This window comes from Sebastes fasciatus, chromosome 22, assembly GCF_043250625.1.
Source record: "Sebastes fasciatus isolate fSebFas1 chromosome 22, fSebFas1.pri, whole genome shotgun sequence".
Classification (NCBI taxonomy): domain Eukaryota; kingdom Metazoa; phylum Chordata; class Actinopteri; order Perciformes; family Sebastidae; genus Sebastes; species Sebastes fasciatus.
In genome coordinates, this window is record NC_133816.1 from 5578958 (window position 1) to 5599596 (window position 20639).

Below are 20639 nucleotides of genomic sequence, written 5' to 3' on the forward strand. Positions count from 1 at the left end.
TATAAACATTATTTAGATAGTTAATTAGTTGTTTTGTCAATGGTTAATTGTTGGTTTTCTGTTTCATCTTGTTTTACAAACAATTTCTTAAAGGTTTACAAATCATTTGGTAATCACTAACTTAATATAGTATATACAATTTTAAAATGTCTGCTACAATAAACTGATAATTATTTAATAATAATAATTTAACTGGTTTCATATTATACAAAGGAATGATGAAATAACAGAAATGATAGCATTACTAATAATTAGTAAACATTATTAATCATCATGTCATTGTTTGTTAACAATAAAAATAACTTGACTAAGTTGAATTAATTATCAATTTACCGTTTATAAATGATGGTCAATATAAAGCTCATTTGGGTATAAAAAAAGAAATTATGTGGGTCCACAAAATCAGTCTCCCGTTCGTTATCCGGATCAGCTGCAGATTTCATACCCGATGACATCATCGTGACATCAGTTGGAGTTTTAGCACTCTAGTTTTTGAATTTGAAAGAGTTGTTCATATTTACTAATATTCTTTGGACTGTCTTAGACCATAGGAATAACATGTATGAATTTTGAAAATGGGTGTAGTTTCCCTTTAATGTACTGTAAATTTAGTCAAAAAAACATACAATTCAATTCAATTTTCTTTATTGGCATGACCGTCAGGTGAACAATATTGCCAAAGCGTCAATTCAATAATAAATAAAAAATAAAAATAACATACATATATACAATTCATTAAGCAAATTACAATATATAGATATCTAAAAAAGAACGTGCATTTAAATGGAAGAAACCAATAAAGAGGTAATTAATGTTTGTTGTGTCAATAAAACAAAACAAACAAATAAAAAAACTATTAATAAAAATATATTGCAATATCAAAGGATAAATGTAAAAAAGAAAAAAAAACATGAAGTAGAGGAGTAAATAAAAGGCAGAGTGTGAGTTCCATCTATTATGTGTTGTTGTTGTTGTTGTTGTTGTTGTTGTTGTTGTTGTTGTTGTTGTTGTCTCTCAGGCTGTGACATGCACTGACATATCCTGCAGCTTCTATGGCGATGACACTATTTTCTCCAAGTAGATGTTGTATTTTATTGATATACCATATAGTGTATCTCCAGCTGTGGAGCAGGTGTTTAAACAGCCTGCCGGCATTCCTGCGTTACGTCACTCATCATCGAAGCACCTGCGAGCTGTCAGATGGAACTTTCCGGCTATAGGTGGAAGCACGAGAGAGCTGCGCGAGCTGCGCGAGCTGCGGCTAGTGTTTGGGTGTTGATGTGTCTTTTCTTCCTGTACGCACGCGCGCGCGCCCGGGTTATTGTGTGCTCGAGCAGCAGATGTTAGGTAATGCTGGAGTCAGTCAGTCAGTGTGGAGGAGAGAGGAGCGTCAGTCCTCCAGCTGGACAACGTCAGGATGTCTGCGGAAAGACTTGAGAAGCAGAAGACCATAGACCTGAGGAAGAAGCACATTGGGTAAGATCATTAACATGGACTTCTTTTACTTCCAAACTTGCAATAAGGATGATTAAGTAAGAGCAGCTTCACATCTTGAGTCACCTCCTGTAAACTGTGTTAAAGTTACTGTAACAGACGTCTAGAGGCGCAGCTGGAAATCAACTTTTTGTGCACTGAAATTTCTAGAAATTGCCCCACAACAAATTGTATGTATTAATTTGTTAGTATAATTGTATTAGCAGTAATTTGCATTACACTGTACAGCTTATGCTTTTGAATTTTCCTCTTGTGACCATGTCTCATCATAGCCTATTTTTTTTTACCACTGTTACAACATAAAACCTGTTAAACCAGTGGATGAATGTCCCATTGTGCACATGTGGAAAATATTAATATGAGCTCCTCTGCAGGCCATCATGTAAGATTTTCTTCAGCCATGACCCCATCAAGATTGTGCAAGCCAAAGGCCAGTACATGTATGATGAAAAGGGCCGGCGCTACTTGGATTGCATCAACAATGTGGCTCATGGTAAACAACACACACACACACACGGTTGCACATAATCTGATCTATTTTGATATCACTTTTTATGTCATCACTTCCAACAAAAAAATGCAGAACAAGAGAGTTGTTCTGTCTTACAATACAGTACAGGAACATGATGTTAGCGCTGGCATTCAAATGTGCCATCAAAGCTATAGAGGTGCATGAGCAGACTGACTTGACCTCTATAAAGTTGTAATATACGCCTGATTGGGGGTGACTAAAGACAGGAATGTATAACGTGATGTCTCCTGGCCGACCGCATTCACATTCACTCTTTAATTCCAGTATACGGCCTCCAATTATGGGCCTTTAATATCAGTTTGTCGTGGTGTGTTTTGACCTCAAATTACAGTCAGATGATTTAAAGGAGCAACACGTGTTATTTGTTCTTTGAACGTTCGGGCCAGTTCTAATCCTGTGTGCATCCTTTCTTCCGTTTTCGCAGTGGGCCACTGTCACCCGGATGTGGTGAAGGCTGGAGCTCAGCAGATGGAACTGCTCAACACCAACTCGCGATTCTTGCATGACAACCTCGTACTGTACGCCCAGAGGCTGCAGGCCACGCTGCCCGACAAGCTGTCTGTGTGCTACTTTGTCAACTCTGGGTATGTGGGTTAATTGATTGACAGATTATCATTTGCTCATGTCTTGTCTCAAATCTGATTTCAGTCCTTGAACTGTGTGCTGAGGGACTATCTAGAAAAAAAAAACAGATGGAGCAGATTATCCTCCTTGGACCAGCCTCCTGCTCGTCTGGATTTTCAAGTTTGATCATTATGTTGATTTAGGAATGGCATTAGTTGACTAAAAAGGAGCAGTGTGTGGGATTTAGCGGCACCTAGTGGTGAGGTTGCAGATTGGAACCAACTGAATACCTAATCCAAGCGTGTCGGAGAAATACGGCGGCCATCAGGTAACGCAAAAAACGAGAAAGGCTCTCATTAGAACCAGTGTTTGGTTTGTCCATTCTGGGCTACTGTATAAACCAGTGGTGAACTACGGGGTCTGAAATGTGCCGGAAGTGCCTTAAAATTGCATGCTTTCTAATAGACAGCAGGGGGCGACTCCTCTGGTTGCAAAAAGAAGTCAGATTGTATGGAAGTCTATGAGAAAATGAGCCTACTTCTCACTGAATTTATTACCTCAGTAAACATTGTAAACATGAGTTTATGGTCTCAATCGCTAGTTTCAGGTCTTCTTCAATACAGCATGATATTCATTTAGTAAATTATGGTCCCATTTAGAGTCAGATGGACCTTAAAGCAGGGGATGCTTTAGGGCGGGGCTACCTTGTGATTGACAGGTTGTTACCACGGTGTTGTCCAGTTTTTGTCTTAAAATTTTTCACAGTGTGTTTTCAGTTCATGAAAGTTAATTATAACCTTTTTGGTCGCCTAAAAATGTCTAATTCAGCATTCAGTTGCCAAAATGCCGATCTCGAGGCTTCAAAAACGTCAGTCCACAAACCAGTGGGTGACGTCACTGTGACAACGTCCGCTCCTTATATACAGTCTATGGTAGAAACATGGCGGTGCAACATGGCGGACTCCGTGAACATTACTATGTAGATATGAGGGACTTAAAGCCCTTAAATGCAAATTTGAAAGTGAACTCTCCAGGTTCAAGACCAAAGAACTACAGCATTATATAATGCATGTCCCGATTTCCCAGCCTCGACCGAGACGACCCTAGTCATCAAACTGGACCAGTCTGGCGTGGTTACTTATTTACACCACTTGCTAGCGGTCTGCACTGTGAACAGGAATTATCTTTTCAAGGATAGGTGCCTTGAGAGACAGTTATAAAACGGACAAAACAGAGGTTAAGTTAAGTTATCACTGGACAAAAGTGCAATCATGCAATCAGATTGCACACTGAAGACAAGAGGGAAAGGATATACTACTGTATATGGAATATGGGCCCCTTAGTTCCAATTCAGGGAAATGCTTCAGCATACAGCAACAATATAGACAATATTGCACTTTGGAGAAGACCCTTTCTGGTTTTGAGTTTGGTGTAGAAGGACTTGCCCGGCCTGCACAGAGCCCTGAACCCAACCCCATCTAACACCTTAAGAATGAACGGGAACACATTACTAATGTTCCTGTGGTCGAATGGACATATGTTTGACCGGAGTGTAGAGGAAAACGAGTCAATGTGTAGGCCATGTATTCACTCTCAGGTTGCCAGCTCTGTAGTTTTGCAAGTACTCAACATGCAAAGACTGGCACAGGTAGCTAACTTGTTGTGCCATAGTGCCAGAAGCGGATTTTGCATTTTAAATTCCAGGTTATAACACAACAACACACAGGTTAAGACACCAGAACAGGATCACTCTAGTACTAATCAATCTACAGTTCCTCTATAGCCAATATTAATAATTACGTGTCACGTGTGCCCTCATAATGGGAAGTCGAACGTCAAACTGACGTGCTTGTGTTATCCATGGCTTCAGCTGTGTATTTTGTGGTGACTGAGTAACTCAAAGTAACCCTTGCCCCTTTGAACTTCAGCTCTGAAGCCAACGACCTGGCCCTCCGCCTAGCATGGCAGTACACAGGCCACAAAGATATCATCACGTTGGAAAAGTAAGTGCCTGGTCGTTGCTCAAAAATACAGTGCCAGATAAACAAAATTAAAGTATATATAGATGACAATGAGTCCTTTCTGTCTACACTTATCCATGTTTTGCACACTCCACATTATATTGCTATTGAGAGAGCTGACTGATGTGGCCCACGGCCTGTGTTTGCTTTGTTTGCAGTGCGTATCACGGCCACGTCTCATCGCTCATTGACATCAGTCCGTATAAGTTCCACCACCAGTCAGATCATGAGCAGAATCCATTTGTCCATGTGGTGAGTGCTTCATTCTCTCCCTGTCTGCCAACCGGCACACTATTAAAAAGCCATGACTCAAGTTGCACCACCGGGCTTTGGCAGGCTACTGAGTGTTCGCTCCTTCGCATGCACGGGGATACATGTGTGTATGTGTGTGTGGATAAGAAACGAAGAGCCAGAGGCAAAAACAGTTTTTTTTTTCAACAAATTCAACACGGCAAGTTGTTTTAATCGAAGTGCTTTTGAAAGGGAGGCGTTTTTACTGCTGGTGTCAGATGCAAGAGTTTTAGCTTCGCTCTGAAAACACATTTTTAATCACGGAGGACAGAGAGAGGAACGGCAAAACAGCTGAAAAGCAGATTATTATTAACCAGATTGCCCAATCCTACAGTGAAAAACTACTGGAGGTACTGGAGGCTTTATTCCTTTTAGTTAAAAGTGTGAAGTGCACATCATGTTAAGACAATTTAAATTCTCCAAGTACCTTAGCAATCACAGAATCTCCACTTGAAGAGTGCCTCTGGAATGAGGCCGAGCAGAATGGTTTTGCCCTGGGTGCGCCGTGCGCCCCAAAAACTATGTCAGTCATGGCCAAGATTCTTGTGCTACTTTTCCAGCTCCTTAGTTGAGTCGTAAACAAATCATATTTCTGCGATGTCTATATTTTAAATAATTGTTTAATATTTGTGAATCAGTTTCTGTTTTGCTACGAGGCGTTTAATTAACCTACGTTGAACACTAAAGCATTTCTTTTGTTGGTATACCATGTTCAACTAACTAACAGCAATAACTAATAGTCTTTTTTTAAAGGAAAGTTTTGATTTGATCATTTCAATCAACATTTAAAGGTGCACTTGACCCCTTCATGTGTTGATTAAAATGGTCCCCCCTTGATGATGTCATCTGGGTTATCTTGGGTTAGGCTTGACATTTATATAATATCTGACAGAAAACCTGCAAGAAAGGTATAATAAAACATGCTGTTGAGTTGCATTAAGGGAATTGAAGGAGCCAGTATTTGAAGTATTTAAAGTTTGACTCATACTAGGGACAAAAAGTCAAGCCCCACACTTTATGGAAATGCAATTCTAAATTGTTTGAGTACCTCTTTAAGTGTATGACTTTGTCTATTATATTTTGAAACAATTTTGAAGCTGTTTTGTGAGTAAATCAGTCGGAGTGACCGGTCTGTGACCAGACAAGCTAAAATATCTACATTCAGAGTCTTCACTGCTCTGTGTTGCCCGATTCTGTGCATTCTGCTGTGATCCTAGTTACCAGCCGCGACAGCGTGTGGCTGGTACTGTTTTCACCTTCCAGGTCTGTGTGTGAGTCATCATGGCAAAGCGACTCTAGCGGGAACTACCACACATGTGGTTTTGAGTACTTTGTCTGGTGTTTGTGTCGTCTGTGCTGTGGTCAACACGATAGCATCACAACAATGCAGTCACGGAACTTTACAGATGTGTAGTTGAGATCAACATGAAGAAGGCTGTCTTTGAAGATGGGTGTGGTCTGAGCAAGGGCACTGGATGTAGGGGGGTAGGAAGTGGAGAAGGGGCCATTGGACCCTCCACTTTACATACCTGGCTGGATTTGTCGTCGTGGCTGGTGTGATCCCATGGCAAAATGGTCTCTCGTTTGATATGTCAGCTTTTGGAATACCAAGCTCTAGTGTTACAAGGTGTGGTCTGTTTCGCCAGCTTGCATATTTTATTCATGATCATTGAGCCGGGGCTGAAATGTAAACACAAAGATAACAACATTTTTGCTTTCAGAAGTGTTCGTGACAGCTCTCAAACAGCTATGCGTGTTTATCTCATTATGCTCGCATAGATCTTCAGACGAACACAAGACTGGATGAACAAGTATAGCCAGATGTTTCGACATATGTCAGACCAAAATGTTAAATTTGATGTTCTTCTGGTTGTGTTAACAGGAAGATTTGTGTCAGCAGGTGTCATACTGTAACTTTGGAAAGCTACTTTAAACATTTTAAAATGTAACAAAAAGATTTCTTTTTATAAATTTCTCTTTCCGCCATTGTTTTCCAAGACGTTGCTGGAGTAGTCTCACAAGTGTCCACAATTCATTTTCATTTTTTCCAGCTTGAGTAGCTCCTCTATTATGACAAAGGTGTTCATCAACACTAATGTCAAATATTAAGCAAATTTAGCATGAATCCTGACATTTTCATATATTTTTTCTGCCTCCTTTTTGTATGTGAATGTGAGAATAAGGACGCAGCCGCTGCCTGTGAATCTGCTTTAGTAATCATCTCAACGTCTCGTCCCTTACGCAGGCTCCCAGCCCAGATGTGTACAGAGGCAAATACAGAGCAGACCACCCTGACCCTGCCACAGCATACTCAGATGAAGTCAAAGATATGATACACGGAGTCCATGGAAAAGGAGGCAAGGTACAGTTTTTTGTGTTTGATATTGTTGTGTTACTCAAAGCGAGGTTGACCTTATTAACATGAATACATACTTTATTATGCATGCACTTATTACAAGAACCTTAATATAAAGCGTTACCAAAAAGTCTTATGCAATGTTATAAAACTGGTATGCTAACGTGTTGGTGTGAGCATGCAAGAAAATGGCAATGACACCAGACCCTCAGAATAACATCACAATGAAGTCAATAATTTATCTAAACATTTTGAATGTCAAATTTCCTCAAGTATGACAACATGGCAGATATAAATATATATTAGGGCTGTCAAAGTTAATACGATAATAACGTGTGAACGAAAATTTGTTTTAACGCCACTAATTTCTTTAACGCAACTTGCTAATTTTAATTAACATCTAAAGAATTCGATGGGCCCGGACGCTCTTCAATCTTTCGGAGGTTGTTGCGGGCTCAGTTTTAAAGATAGAGTGAAGGAGGCTAAATAACGCTCCAAAGTTACACTCAATTTTGTCAAGGAAAAACTGGCATGGCCATTTGCAAAGGGGTCCCTTGACCTCTGACCTCCAGATATGTGAATGAAAATGGGTTCTATGGGTACCCACGAGTCTCCCCTTTACAGACATGCCCACTTTATGATAATCACATGCAGTTTGGGGCAAGTCATAGTCAAGTCAGCACACTGACACACTAACAGCTGTTGTTGACTGTTGGGCTGCAGTTTGCCATGTTATGATTTGAGCATATTTGTTATGCTAAATGCAGTACCTGTGAGGGTTTCTGGACAATATTTGTCATTGTTTTGTGTTGTTAATTGATTTCCAATAATAAATATATTCATACATTAGCATAAAGCAGCATATTTGCCCACTTCCATGTTAATAAAAGTATTAAATACTTGACAAATCTCCCTTTAAGGTACATTTTGAACTGATAAAAAATCGATTGACAGCCCTAATATATTTAGAGTCAAATATATATTTTTTCATTCCTGACTTCCATGGCAGTTGCCTTGTTTGCCCTTTTATTTATGAATACTCATTAGATTTTCCACCTTTCCCTTTTCCTTCCCTTTTTCCTCTTTCCAGGTTCAGGCCAAGCTCTCTTTTAGGGTCAAACCCCAGTTCACAGGAACTCTTATTGTCCAAGCTTGTTGGCCCTTAATGGTATGTTGAAAAGCTCGATCCAACCCTGCTTCCAGTGGCGAGAGGGACGGGATTTCAGCCCAGGGATTATACAGAATGGATTTAGCAGTTTCTAATGGATGTTTGTGCAGATACGCGTCTACAGGAGGACACCGAACAACAAAAAGAGTACAAGAACACATGTGATACATGTAAATAATTAAATGTTCCATCCTGCTGATCTTATCTTAAATACACAACTGTGTGTGTTTTTGTCAAGTGAATACGCTGGCATGAATGTTTTACTCCACAGTGACCTACAGTAACATGAATGTCTGTCCAAACATTACATGACTGCCTCTCTCTTGTTTGTGCACTGCCAACTGCAAAGTGAAGCGGCCCACTTACGAAGGAGGGAGATCTACTGGTCAAAGATGCCAGAACTCCTCCTCTTTTCCCAGTTTATCAGTCTGTCATTACTGTAGATGTGATCCGTTCTCTTGTTGCAGATTGCCGCTTTTATTGCTGAGTCATTGCAGAGTTGTGGCGGGCAGGTCATTCCCCCCCTGGGCTACTTCCAGCAAGTGGCAAAGTACGTACCCAAGTTGTTGCAGAGATTCATCATGTCAATGCTCAGCACTCTTTTTATTTGCTGTTCAGAATCAGTTCACCAACACAGAGCTGTCATTCTGAAATGATTAAATGGATGCAAAAAATGCTCGAAGCAATGAACAACTACACATCTAAAAAGACGTGTTTTTTAAAGAATATTCCCCTTCGATGACCCCATACAGTGCTGCTATTTGCGAGTGGGGGCCTTATCGAGAGAATTAGTTACTAATTAGTGTTGTCTCTACACGCGTGGATGTTTTTCTGCCCCTCCACAGACATGTCCGCAAGGCAGGGGGCATTTTCATCGCTGATGAAGTCCAAGTTGGCTTCGGACGTGTGGGCTCCCACTTCTGGGCGTTCCAGCTCCAGGGAGAGGACTTTGTGCCTGACATCGTCACGATGGGAAAACCTATTGGCAACGGCCACCCCATGTCATGTGTGGTCACGACTAAAGAGGTGGCCGAGGCCTTCATGACATCTGGAATGGAGTATTTCAATACAGTAAGGGCATTACCTAGCGCAATGAAGAATTGTGCAAGTAATATGATAAAAAGTCAGTTTTCTTTTGTACCATTCTTCAAACATACAAATAGAGCACTAATGTAAACGATTGTCCCTCCATATTTTGGTATTTTTGCCACAAAGCCCCCTCCCACCCAACCCTGAACCACTGCCGATGCAAAAAGGATAAAAAAACAGTTAAATTAAATTAAAAAAAAAAGAAAATAAGATAAAATAAATAGATTAAAATAAAAATAAATAATACAAAATAAAGTACACATTGACAGTAATGATAATTATAGGATGAATTCCAAACTACAGATAAAATAGTCTGATAAACTTTACCATGTACAAATGGACAATTTAACTGTTAGTGGTCATTTCTGTTTACATATGTCATATTATGATGTCATACAGATGTCATACAATTTAGCTGATGGAGAGAAACACTGTACACCTGATGTTGCTCCCAATAAATTACGTAAATAACTTTCAATATATTGTATTATAATATATCACATTTAAATTATGTAGTAGTTGTGTGTATTACAAAGGCAGATTACATGATCTTGGCTTTTTCTTCCAAGTTGACCAGAAATGGCACTGACCCGACCTCATTCCTGACATGATGTTCTTGTCTATACTTACCAAGCGCATCGACACATCTGTTTTCCACATTATAGTGAAAAAATACATTCCGTCCGAGCCCATTTTTTTTTTTTCATTGACGTCCTCAGATTACAGATATTTCCTGTGAAAGGAGAATAGTTTAGATAATACTACTTTGCTGCAGTTTGGACCTTTTCCAGCGAGTTGAATCAATTACTTGTCAGTTTAGCATAAACAAAAACACTATGCTGACTCTCTCTGTTATGTATTTATTGCATCATGTTCTGTCATCAGTAACCAGACTCTCCTGATGATCAAGCAGCTGATTTCCTAGGTGGTGTGAATAGAACCACGGTGTAATCTTTTCCTCTGTCTGCTGGTTTTGAATTTCTCAGTTCGGTGGTAACCCAGTGTCCTGTGCCATCGGTATGGCCGTCATGGACGTGATTGTGAAAGAGGATCTCCAGGGTAATGCGCTGCGTGTGGGCCGATACCTGACCAATCTGCTGGAGAAGCAGAAAGAGAAGCATGCACTGGTTGGTGATATCAGGTACGCAAACACACACACACACACACACACACACACACAGTTACAGCATGTGCCACAGAGTGCAACAGCTGATTAGCTCTGTGCATGGCATCAGATGTTCTTATGGTGACATATTTGTGTCAATGATTATCAAACATAAATTTGTGGTTATTCTGTGACATACCTTAGACTTACATATTTACCTTGGACTTACAGCTGCTAGTATGTTCTAACAAACTGCTATTGAAAAGCGGTCGATTCTAACTTAAAAGGCTCAATTTGATGTATATTTCTATGATCCAGAACATGTTTGGAGGAAAAAATTACTGTCTGTGCAAGAATATCTTAAAAATAGCGTACTCGTAACATTTGTGAGAAGTAATCAGAGGTCAGCGTAGAGATGACTAAACCAACTGGCGTCACATCCTGCAGGGGTCATGGCCTCTTTGCTGGGTTGGAGCTTGTGAAGGACAGGTTGAAGCTCACTCCTGCTACAGCAGAAGCCCAAGAAGTCATATATAAGTAAGTGTATGTGTGACAATTAGTGTCTGATGTCATATTAATAATACAAAAATATATAATATGCAGCGTCAAAAGCAAAGAGGATGCTTATATCATACGGATTCATGATTCTGAAATTATGTTTTTCGACAAACACAAAGCTCCACCGGTGTTATGACAGCTTGGGTGCTCTGTGAAGAGAACGCGTCTCATATCACAAAAAAGGCTTATCAATTTATGAGGGGATAATAAAGCTGAAAAGTAAAAACATATACACTCCTGTGTAGAATATTTGAAAGTGAAAGCTCCTTATAGCCTCCTCATTATCTAGTCATGATATTTTCATTCATGTAGCTGCATATTATGCCATTTTTAGTTATTATTAAGACATCAAACATTCTGAGTTCACACATAATGAATTTGAAAATTATGAATTACTTCTTCCTGTCCGTTCTTCGTGGTTTAAAGGTGTGTTTGTTAATGAAATCACAGTGTAACGCCTTGTTAAAATAAACTCTCAGCCTCCGTGTTGCATGATGGGAGTTTCCTATTTCATGGGATCATTTGCAAAAAACAATTACCTGAAGAATTTGTATGTAACAGAACTCCCATCATATTATGATGGATAACCCTGACCTACCAGTACAGCATCTGATATTTGATCAAGGTTCAATATCAACTTAAAGGTTCTCTATATGATATTATCGTATTAATATAGCAGCAAACAACTATTGTCTATGTAAAGATATAGAGGAGTAATGGCTACCTGAGCAGAGAATGAAGTCCCCCTCCCTTTGTGTGTGTTGTAATCAGAGCTTCTTCATGCTTTGTTGACATAGCCGGGCCAGCCACGCATGCCTTTTAGCGCATGTTGGTGCATGTGTGTGTGTCCCATTGGGTAGCTCGCGGCCTCCGCTCTGCACTGCTCTCATATGGCAGTTACAGCTGATAAAGCCATCCTGACCGACGGCACCGTTGTGGAAGCATAGCGCCCACCCTCCGGTTCCCCCTAAGGTAAATACTGTTAGCCCTGTCAGCACTGTTGCTGTAGTTTTCACTATTAGTGTTGTTAGCACCATTAGCTGTGGGCCGCCGGCTCAGCCGACGCCATGCTGAGAGCCTTGCGGAGGCAATAGAATGCTCCCAGTCTTGCATTTAGCACCTTTAAACAACTAATATTACACTTTTAACTGCAACAGAACTTTTTTACAAGGTCGTCGGTTCAACCCCCCGCACTGGCAGGATAAATCTCGGTGGCGAAAGAGAAAACAGCGCTTAACTGTCCCTCATTACCACCGCTGAGGTGCCCTTGAGCAAGGCCCTTAACCCCCAGCCGCTCCAGTGGAGCTGCTCAGTGGCCAGCAGATCAGACTGTGGTTGTACTCGGCAGCTTCCAGGTTTGAATGTGCAACTGTGTGAATGTGATCAGGGCGTTCCCTTGAATAAATAAGGGTGAAAAAACATGTTGTCACAGCAGGAGAAAAAAAAGCACAGGTGTAATTAATAACATGAATTAAGGCTGCATGCATTGAGGTGTGCCTGCAGAGCCATCGTTAATGTTATGAGTTCCACCTGTGCTTTTCCTGCTTTGAGCAGTTGAAATGTCTGCTGTGGAAACGGCATTTTAAATGACTCAACCACATAGTTTAAATTTGCAAACTGCTACAGAATGGGGAATAATGAATGTTTTCTCCCAGGCTAAAGGAACAGTACATCCTTCTTAGTGCCGACGGACCTCATCGCAATGTGCTCAAATTTAAGCCCCCCATGTGCTTCACTACGGAGGACGCTGACCTGGTGGTGGGGAAAATCGACCACATTCTCACAGGTACTTCACATTTTATTCTCTGTGGTGTTGTCTAGGGTGGTGGTGCTGGAGCATGCTGTCGTCTGTCTGGATTGTGCATTATTTAAAAGATCAAGTTGTGTAATGGTGGCCTACTATTGCTGAACGAGCTCTCAATGGTGTGTGTTGTTGTGTCTGTGTTTCCAGAACTTGAGGAAGCATTGGGCTTGAAGTTGCACAACGAATCTTTAGAGAATGCAAGCATTAAAAGGAGGGTAAGTGTGACTATTTTAAACGTCCAAATTGTATCCTCTCCGAAGCATCTGAGAGAATCAATTAAACCCAAGATAGTTTCTGGACCAATGCTTTAATCTATTAAACTTGCATAAAGAAGACAAACATATAATAGACAACCATGACATGAAGCTAAATTTTCTTGTTTTTCCAACCTCTTTGATTTCCAATTCAACTTCATCTCTTCATGGTTTTATCTCAAGCTGCCAGCTGATGAAAATGGACACCAGTGTAACAATGGGTTAGCACACAACAGAGGGAGCAGTCGAGGAGTTCCTCAACAACCCAAACGCCTCAGGACATAACGCTGCCTACGAACACAGTCACGGCTGTGACGTGTCAACACTTAATCTCTTACATAGTTAAAGAGCTGGGATCAGGCATTATAAACTTTAGAGGGGACAAAATGCTGAGGGGAAAAAAACTAAAGTGCCTTTGTATGTAACCTAATGAAAAATGTTTTTACATTAATAATAATAATAATAATAATATACTATATATCGCTGGAATTGCAGTGTCTTCTCAGGTATTATTTTTAAAATTACAGTTAGGAATCAAGCCACTTGTTCAGCGTAACATGTCGATAATGGTTTTATTTTGGTGCAAAAAAAAGTCATTAATTATGCGTGTTACCGTGCTGCACAACCTGTATTCTCTTTGTATTTTAATTCCTGCCAACATTCACTTGACCATGATTTTCAGGGATGTCTAATCAACCAAAATGTATTTTATCAAAACATTCAATGGTGTCTTAATGGTGACATTAAAATAAAGCTTTCAGGGATGAAAGTGTGGAGTACCTGCATAGACCATTACACATTGTGTGATGATCAATATGTATTGAATATCGAATAAAATACTGTATGATACTTCGTTGATGAATGGGGGGGGGGGATTCTGACCCTGACCTCTGCATTCTAGGACAGTGGTTCTCAACCTGGGGGTTGAGACCCCCAAGGGGGTCGTGAGATAACTTTGCGGAGGTCACCAGATGGTTGTTGAGAAAAAAAAAATAACATATTTTAGACTGGGAAATTTTTTTTTTTTACATGACATAGCTTGTACCAGTGATATCATTTGCCTCAGAATAGATTTTATTGAGTGTGTTTGTGAGAGTCACAGTACGCTTGCATGAGTATCTGACAGGGGATTTCCGGCGGGTCAGAAAAAATCACGGGACGTGTCAAAAATCCAGTGTTTAGAGTACTTTGGGCATCGCCAAGGTGTTAGCTGTTAAAACTTAACACCAACTGGATTATTCTGGAGGGTTGCGACTCGAAAAGGTTGAGAATCACTGTTCTAGGAGGGTCGGCTTGAATCAAGTGCATGTGGAATAAACATGAAAGTGAACACTAGTTGTACTGAGTAAAAGCCTATATCTCATCCCACTCTGTCTCGAGCAAACGAACAAAGACACTGTTTGACCTAAGTCTGCAATTATTTCCCAATGTTCCCATATTCCATTTTAACAGAGACTGATGGTTCCCAAAAGTTTTGTTACTTGCATGTTAAAGAGTGCTCAGTCAAAGAGAGGCTCCTTCCTTTGGTGCTCAGAGAAAAATAAATAATATAGTTCATCTATGGTGTTCATGAAAGACCAAAGATGTTCCCTAGACTTGGCTAAAGTCCCAGGAAGGATGTGGCATCTAGTATCCCAGCAGGCAGCTTAGAACAAAGCAATAAAGACCCCAAAACACCCTTTTATTGTAGGTGGATGCTTTTATGTCTCAAAGTTTGACTTTTTGTCATTTGAGGTTTGTACAAAATGAATAGACACTGGATAAGATGAAGGCAGAGAGGAGTGAGTGGCAGTATTAGATATTTTGATAAGAGCATGATGGTTGAAGGTACAGCAGCACTTTAGGACTGCTTTCGTGGAATACTTCCTCCCCTTTTATTACTTCTAATATGTAGTTCCATTTTATTTTACTTCCTGATTGCATCCGGCAATGATTTACCATATTACATGATGTATATGTGTAGCATCTGATGTACTAGTATTTGGACTTGAGGAGCTACAGCTGTGAACTGCATTTCTCATGTTTAAATGCATGACAGGACAGGTGTGCTCCATTTGACGTCATTATCAGCTCTAGTATTTCCCTTTGTCAGACATCTGATTTAATGAGAGTCCAATGACCAAAAGCTTCATATTATTGCATTGGACTTATATAAGCAAAGCCTTGTTCTCTCATTTGATTATTTCTGGCCTTCTGAAATCGTAGCATTGTGTCATGAGTGGGATGATGTATATAAACTGCCTTGGATGATTTTAATCGTAGCCTAAAAACAGAGAAAGCTAAAGAAATTGCGGAAACATGAATAATCGTGAGCAGTCACATCATATTAAGGTATTAATGTACTATTTCAACACACGTGATATTGTTTAATGTTTGTTTCCACACAGCTGGAAAACAAAGGTTTATCACAGCTCACAGTGCAGAAAGTTATCCCCTCCCTCTCCGAGAATACAGGTTTAAGAGGTGCCACAATTATCAACAGATGGTGTTTTTAGCAGATTCGGCATCTTCCACTGTGTGTAATGGGGTGTACTACATGCACTGCTGAACCAAATAGCAACAACTACACACAACTGTGAGGTAGGTCTGATTTTCATCAGAGGTGGAAATTGCAGACTAGAAACAGTCCTTGGTAATTTATTTCTAATGTGAAATCTTAAAGTCTCTAGCATTCACTTAAAAAGCAATAACCATAAGCACTAAATAACCCTTGCACTTGACTGATGACATATATATCTCTATGAAATCGCAAGAGTGTCAAAAGGCTCAGAATTTGAGGCTCATTACTGTCTTGTTACTGGAGGTTACACCTCAGTACAATGTGGCAATGTTGAGGAAACACTCCTGCCTGGTAGCTCTATGATGCCACCTTCTGGAGGGCAAATTACAATGCTTGTGTGGAATTCACATCTCCTAAATACTGGATATGCAAACAGGCCATAAAAATGTGTATATGTTAGGTATGTCAATTGATTAAAATATTTTATCGCAAATTTTATCTGTTCAAAATGTAAATTTGACAAGTATTTAATACTCTTATCAACATGGGAGTGGGCAAATATGCTTGCTTTATGCAAATGTATGTATATATTTATTATTAGAAATCAATTAACACAAAACAATGACAAATATTGTCCAGAAACCCTCACAGGTACTGCATTTAGCATTAAAAATATGCTCAAATCATAACATGGCAACAACAGCTGTCAGTGTGTCAGTGTGCTGACTTGACTATGACTTGCCCTAAACTGCATGTGATTATCATAAAGTGGGCATGTCTGTAAAGGGGAGACTCGTGGGTACCCATAGAACCCATTTTCATTCACATATCTGGAGGTCAGAGGTCAAGGGACCCCTCTGATAATGGCAATGCCAGTTTTTAAAGTTTGGAGCGTTATTTAGCCTCCTTTGTGACAAGCTAGTATGAACTGGTTGGTACCAATGGATTCCTGGGGTTTTCTAGTTTCATATACCAGTGTCTTCACTCTAGCTTTAGAACTGAGCCCGCTAAAATCGAAAAATTGCAAGTTGCGTTAATGCATTTAAGAAATCAGTGGCGTTATAACAAATTTGAGTTAACACATTATCGCGTTAACTTTGACAGCCGTTATATATATTTATTTATTTTCATCTTTGACAGGTGTGGCTCTTGATATGTTGATGTAGAAAATGACTAAATATGTTTATGATAGACAACAGTATATACATGACGACTGCAAGGAGCTCTGAAAAGAAGATTTATTTCACATTCTTGTACAAAAATGCAACTGTGACACGTTCAAGGCTTTTTTTCTTTACAAAAACATACAATTTAACGATTATTCAGACTCCCCTCTAAATGATTCCCACAGTGCTAATCCTGATTCCAAATCGGTGGCTCCATGCCAACAGTGTTCAGTGACTTCCTTTCCTTTTTCTCCTCCAGTGGCTAAGATATTTCACCTGCTGCATGATGGCACTTCTAGCTTCTTTTAGTAACAAGTGAAATTGAATTTCTTAAGTTTGCTACAGATACACTCTACTGATAGGATATCATGACCGAATTGGTCACTATGATGTGCCTGGAACTGTGATGTATTTGATCCTCTGCTGCATCAGTTTGCTTGGAAATTTGGAGGGAAATAGAGGGAAGGAAGTCAGTGAGCACCAGTGTGAGACTGTCAGTGCAGCCAGGTTTAATTTCTTTAGCAAGGTCAGTGCTTTCTGTCCTGAATGGTTGTTGATTATAACAAAGGTTGCGTATATCCATATTTTTAGTTGAACCCCGATGCATTTGATGTCCTCTGTACGTCCATCAAGAGTGCTCTTTTTGTCTTAGCCCATGAGGTATCCTCTGAAAAAACAAAATATGAATTTGTTAAAACACTTAAACAACAAATGTCAGTTCAGAGAATTGCAGATCATTTGCCTTACAAGGACACAGATTGGTGTTTGAATCTTAATTTTTCATTGGAAACAAGATTAGACTTACGGCAGCTTCATGCGCATGAACACTCTGGCCATGAAGAAGCTGAGGAGAACGCTGACAAACCCGATGAAGAGCAGCAGGAAGCGGTTGAGTTTGGGAATGTTTGGTGCGTTGGAGCGGTCCAGGATTATGAAGCCCAGGCCTCCCATCGTGAAGAGGAAACTGGAAGCCAGTCCTTCCATAATGTATTGCCCATTTACTCTGAAAAACAAAATGTGCTTACATTAGCTATGCATTATTTACTGGGGCTTAAATATGACGTGGCCATCACCAACTTGTTCCTTGCTTTAGTTTGTTGAGATGCCCACAACGTTTTGACTGACGTACCTGTATGCCAAAAAGGCAACTGGCCGCTGGTGTCCATGTTCATCAGTCATTGAACCCACACTTGGTGGCTCTACAATAACATCGTAGATGATACCTATAATGTAGGAATAAATCAGACCATAAAACAACCATAAAAACAAACTTAGTCTAAGCAGCGTTAAAGGTCGCATATCGTGCTCATTTTCAGGTTCCTACTTGTATTTTGTGTATGTACTACAACATGTTTACATGCTGTAATGTTCAAAAAAACATTTATTTTCCTCATACTGTCTGCCTGAATATACCTGTATTTATCCTCTGCCTGAAACGCTCTGTTTTAGTGCATTTCAACAGAATTGCGTTGCTAGGCAACGGTTTGGGTCCATGTTTACTTCCTGTCAGCTGATGTTATTCACATACACTGCAACAGGAAATAAACTGGGACACATTTAGAATGTTTGTTTAAAACTGTGTAATGGTCTAAATATTGTATATTTGTGACATCACAAATGGATAGAAATCCAGACGGCTTGTTTCAAACGCACAATTTCTGAATACGGGCTGTGTGTGTGTATATATATATATATATATATTTCCCTTTTTCTTCCTTTTCATCATAAAAAAATAAAATGAAATATGGATAAAACAAAATGGAGAAAAATAAATTAAAGAAAGAAAAATAAATAACAATAACAGAATTTATAGATTACAATTACAATTGAATGCCACATAGACCGAGATGCATTATGGTGCTAGCTTGACTGCAGTCAGCCTACTCTCTCGTTCATTAACGTTATGTTAAACTGCGTTAACGTTAACCAGATGTTTTACAAATGCAACCAAAGCCTACAATATGTTATTATTTCAATCGCACATGAAGGAGCTTTAACTTTGTATCAAAGCTGACACTATATAGATGTAATGCTAACCAGCGAGCCGTCTTGTTTAGCTTAGCAGATCATTTTACCTCCTGTGATGAGAAAGTAGGACACGATCACGACCGCGTACACAGTCATGGCCGACGGCATGTGCAGCCACGACGGCTTCTTCAGCTTTATGTTGGGGCATTCCAGCAGAGCGAACGGTAAACTGTATATTGTCTCCATGGTTTATAAAGAAACTGTCTATAGCTACTGATCAGCTGCTGCTGCTGGCCGAGATCTGTCTGCGCATGCGCAGCGACTATGTTGACGTGTCCCGGAAGTACATCCTTCTGTATATCCTTTTTTTATTGAAGAAAATTCATTTACAAACATTAAGAGTTATCTAAACTCAATACTTCTAACATACAAGGCACAATTGGATAGGAAAGATAACTTAAATTATAAAAAATAATATAATAAAAATAAAAGAGGAGGTAGAAAATAATTAAAGGAACAGAAATGCAGAAATAAATAAATAATAATAAGACTGCACTCTTCCATAGTAGCTCTAGGGGTCATCATCATGTATGTTCAGTTCTTCATAAGCTCTGAGGAGAGACGTTGCATGTTGTCCTTCCATTAGTCTTAAAGCACTGAGATGATTGTCCACAAGGTCCCTTTTGAAAACGGAAAATAGGGGTTTCATTCTCCTCCATTTGGATGCATGGATGACAACATTTGCCAGCAGTATCAGATTGTTCAATATTAAGTCATTCTTAATGTCCTTCATGTTAATACCAAACACAATATTTTCTCTTGTGAGAGGAGCAAGTAGTTGGATTTTGGTTGACAGCCAGTCCTGCAAATCTTCCCAGAATGCCGCAGAATAAATACAGTGGAAAAAACAGATGATCAGTAGTTTAAAGGAAGTACATATTTCTGTATATCCTTGTATCCTTTCCTACAAAGCGTTTATTATATCATGGATGTAACTTTATGGGTTTATATTCATAGATTGTTATTAGGCGAATGGTGTGATTTTTTGCCCCTTTGAAATTAAAATATGTCCCAAAAACAAAATTAACTTCTTTCCTATATCTATTATTATTATCTGCAGTGGCGTTTCTATCCATCCGTAAATAGATGCATTTCCTTGAGTTGAACACTAGGGGGTGTAATCCGTATAACATATAGATGTATGGACACTAAACCAAACTGTGGAAATAACAATTTAGTGCTTTGAAAATAAATACAATAGCTTTGATTTCTTCTGAGTATGGCAGTCATCTCAATTTCTTGTAAGTGACCACAACATTGACTAGTTCCTAGTTAACCTGTTTAGTAAATTAAACTGACTTGGCCCAGTGTAGTACATGTAAATGTTTTTTTTTTAATACAGTAAATAATACATACTCATTTATCAGATTTAAAGAAGCTTGCGTCTGATTTTCAGCAGCTTAATCATGGCTATGCTCCATTGTGGATAAAGTAAAATGCATCTTGATGACTGACCAGGATGATTAATTTATCGAAAGTCAAATCAGAGCTTTTTCAATCTTCCCAAAATCACAGCATACAAATATTTGGGTTATAGGATGGTGCATTAGGTAAACATTTTTGTTGAATCCTTTTTAAGGGCTACATCCAAACTTCACAAACTAAACTGTCCATTTAAGAAAGGGGGTTGTTTTTTAATGTAAGTCAGGCATCTTTGCCATTTGTTTTCTCTTGACATTAACACAATCAGTTGAAATATGTTGACATTA

The 20639-nt window shown here is 39.4% G+C and overlaps 2 protein-coding genes across 2 annotated transcripts; one reads left to right on the plus strand and one right to left on the minus strand.

Annotated features, from left to right (window-relative positions):
- Window positions 1-1317: 1317 nt before the first annotated feature.
- On the plus strand, window positions 1318-14005 carry etnppl (ethanolamine-phosphate phospho-lyase). Its single transcript, XM_074622943.1, has 13 exons — window positions 1318-1476; window positions 1869-1987; window positions 2451-2610; window positions 4519-4593; window positions 4770-4863; window positions 7148-7264; window positions 8894-8976; window positions 9272-9497; window positions 10502-10656; window positions 11068-11157; window positions 12834-12964; window positions 13130-13197; window positions 13420-14005. Exons 1-13 carry the CDS (start codon window positions 1418-1420, stop codon window positions 13519-13521), a joined length of 1479 nt encoding a protein of 492 aa, XP_074479044.1. The 5' UTR covers window positions 1318-1417; the 3' UTR covers window positions 13522-14005.
- Window positions 14006-16960: 2955 nt separating this feature from the next.
- Window positions 16961-19185, minus strand: ostc (oligosaccharyltransferase complex subunit). The gene is made up of 4 exons (XM_074622945.1): window positions 18978-19185; window positions 18032-18125; window positions 17708-17905; window positions 16961-17569 (listed from the first exon to the last, which is right to left on the minus strand). Exons 1-4 carry the CDS (start codon window positions 19114-19116, stop codon window positions 17551-17553), a joined length of 450 nt encoding a protein of 149 aa, XP_074479046.1. The 5' UTR covers window positions 19117-19185; the 3' UTR covers window positions 16961-17550.
- Window positions 19186-20639: the final 1454 nt, after the last annotated feature.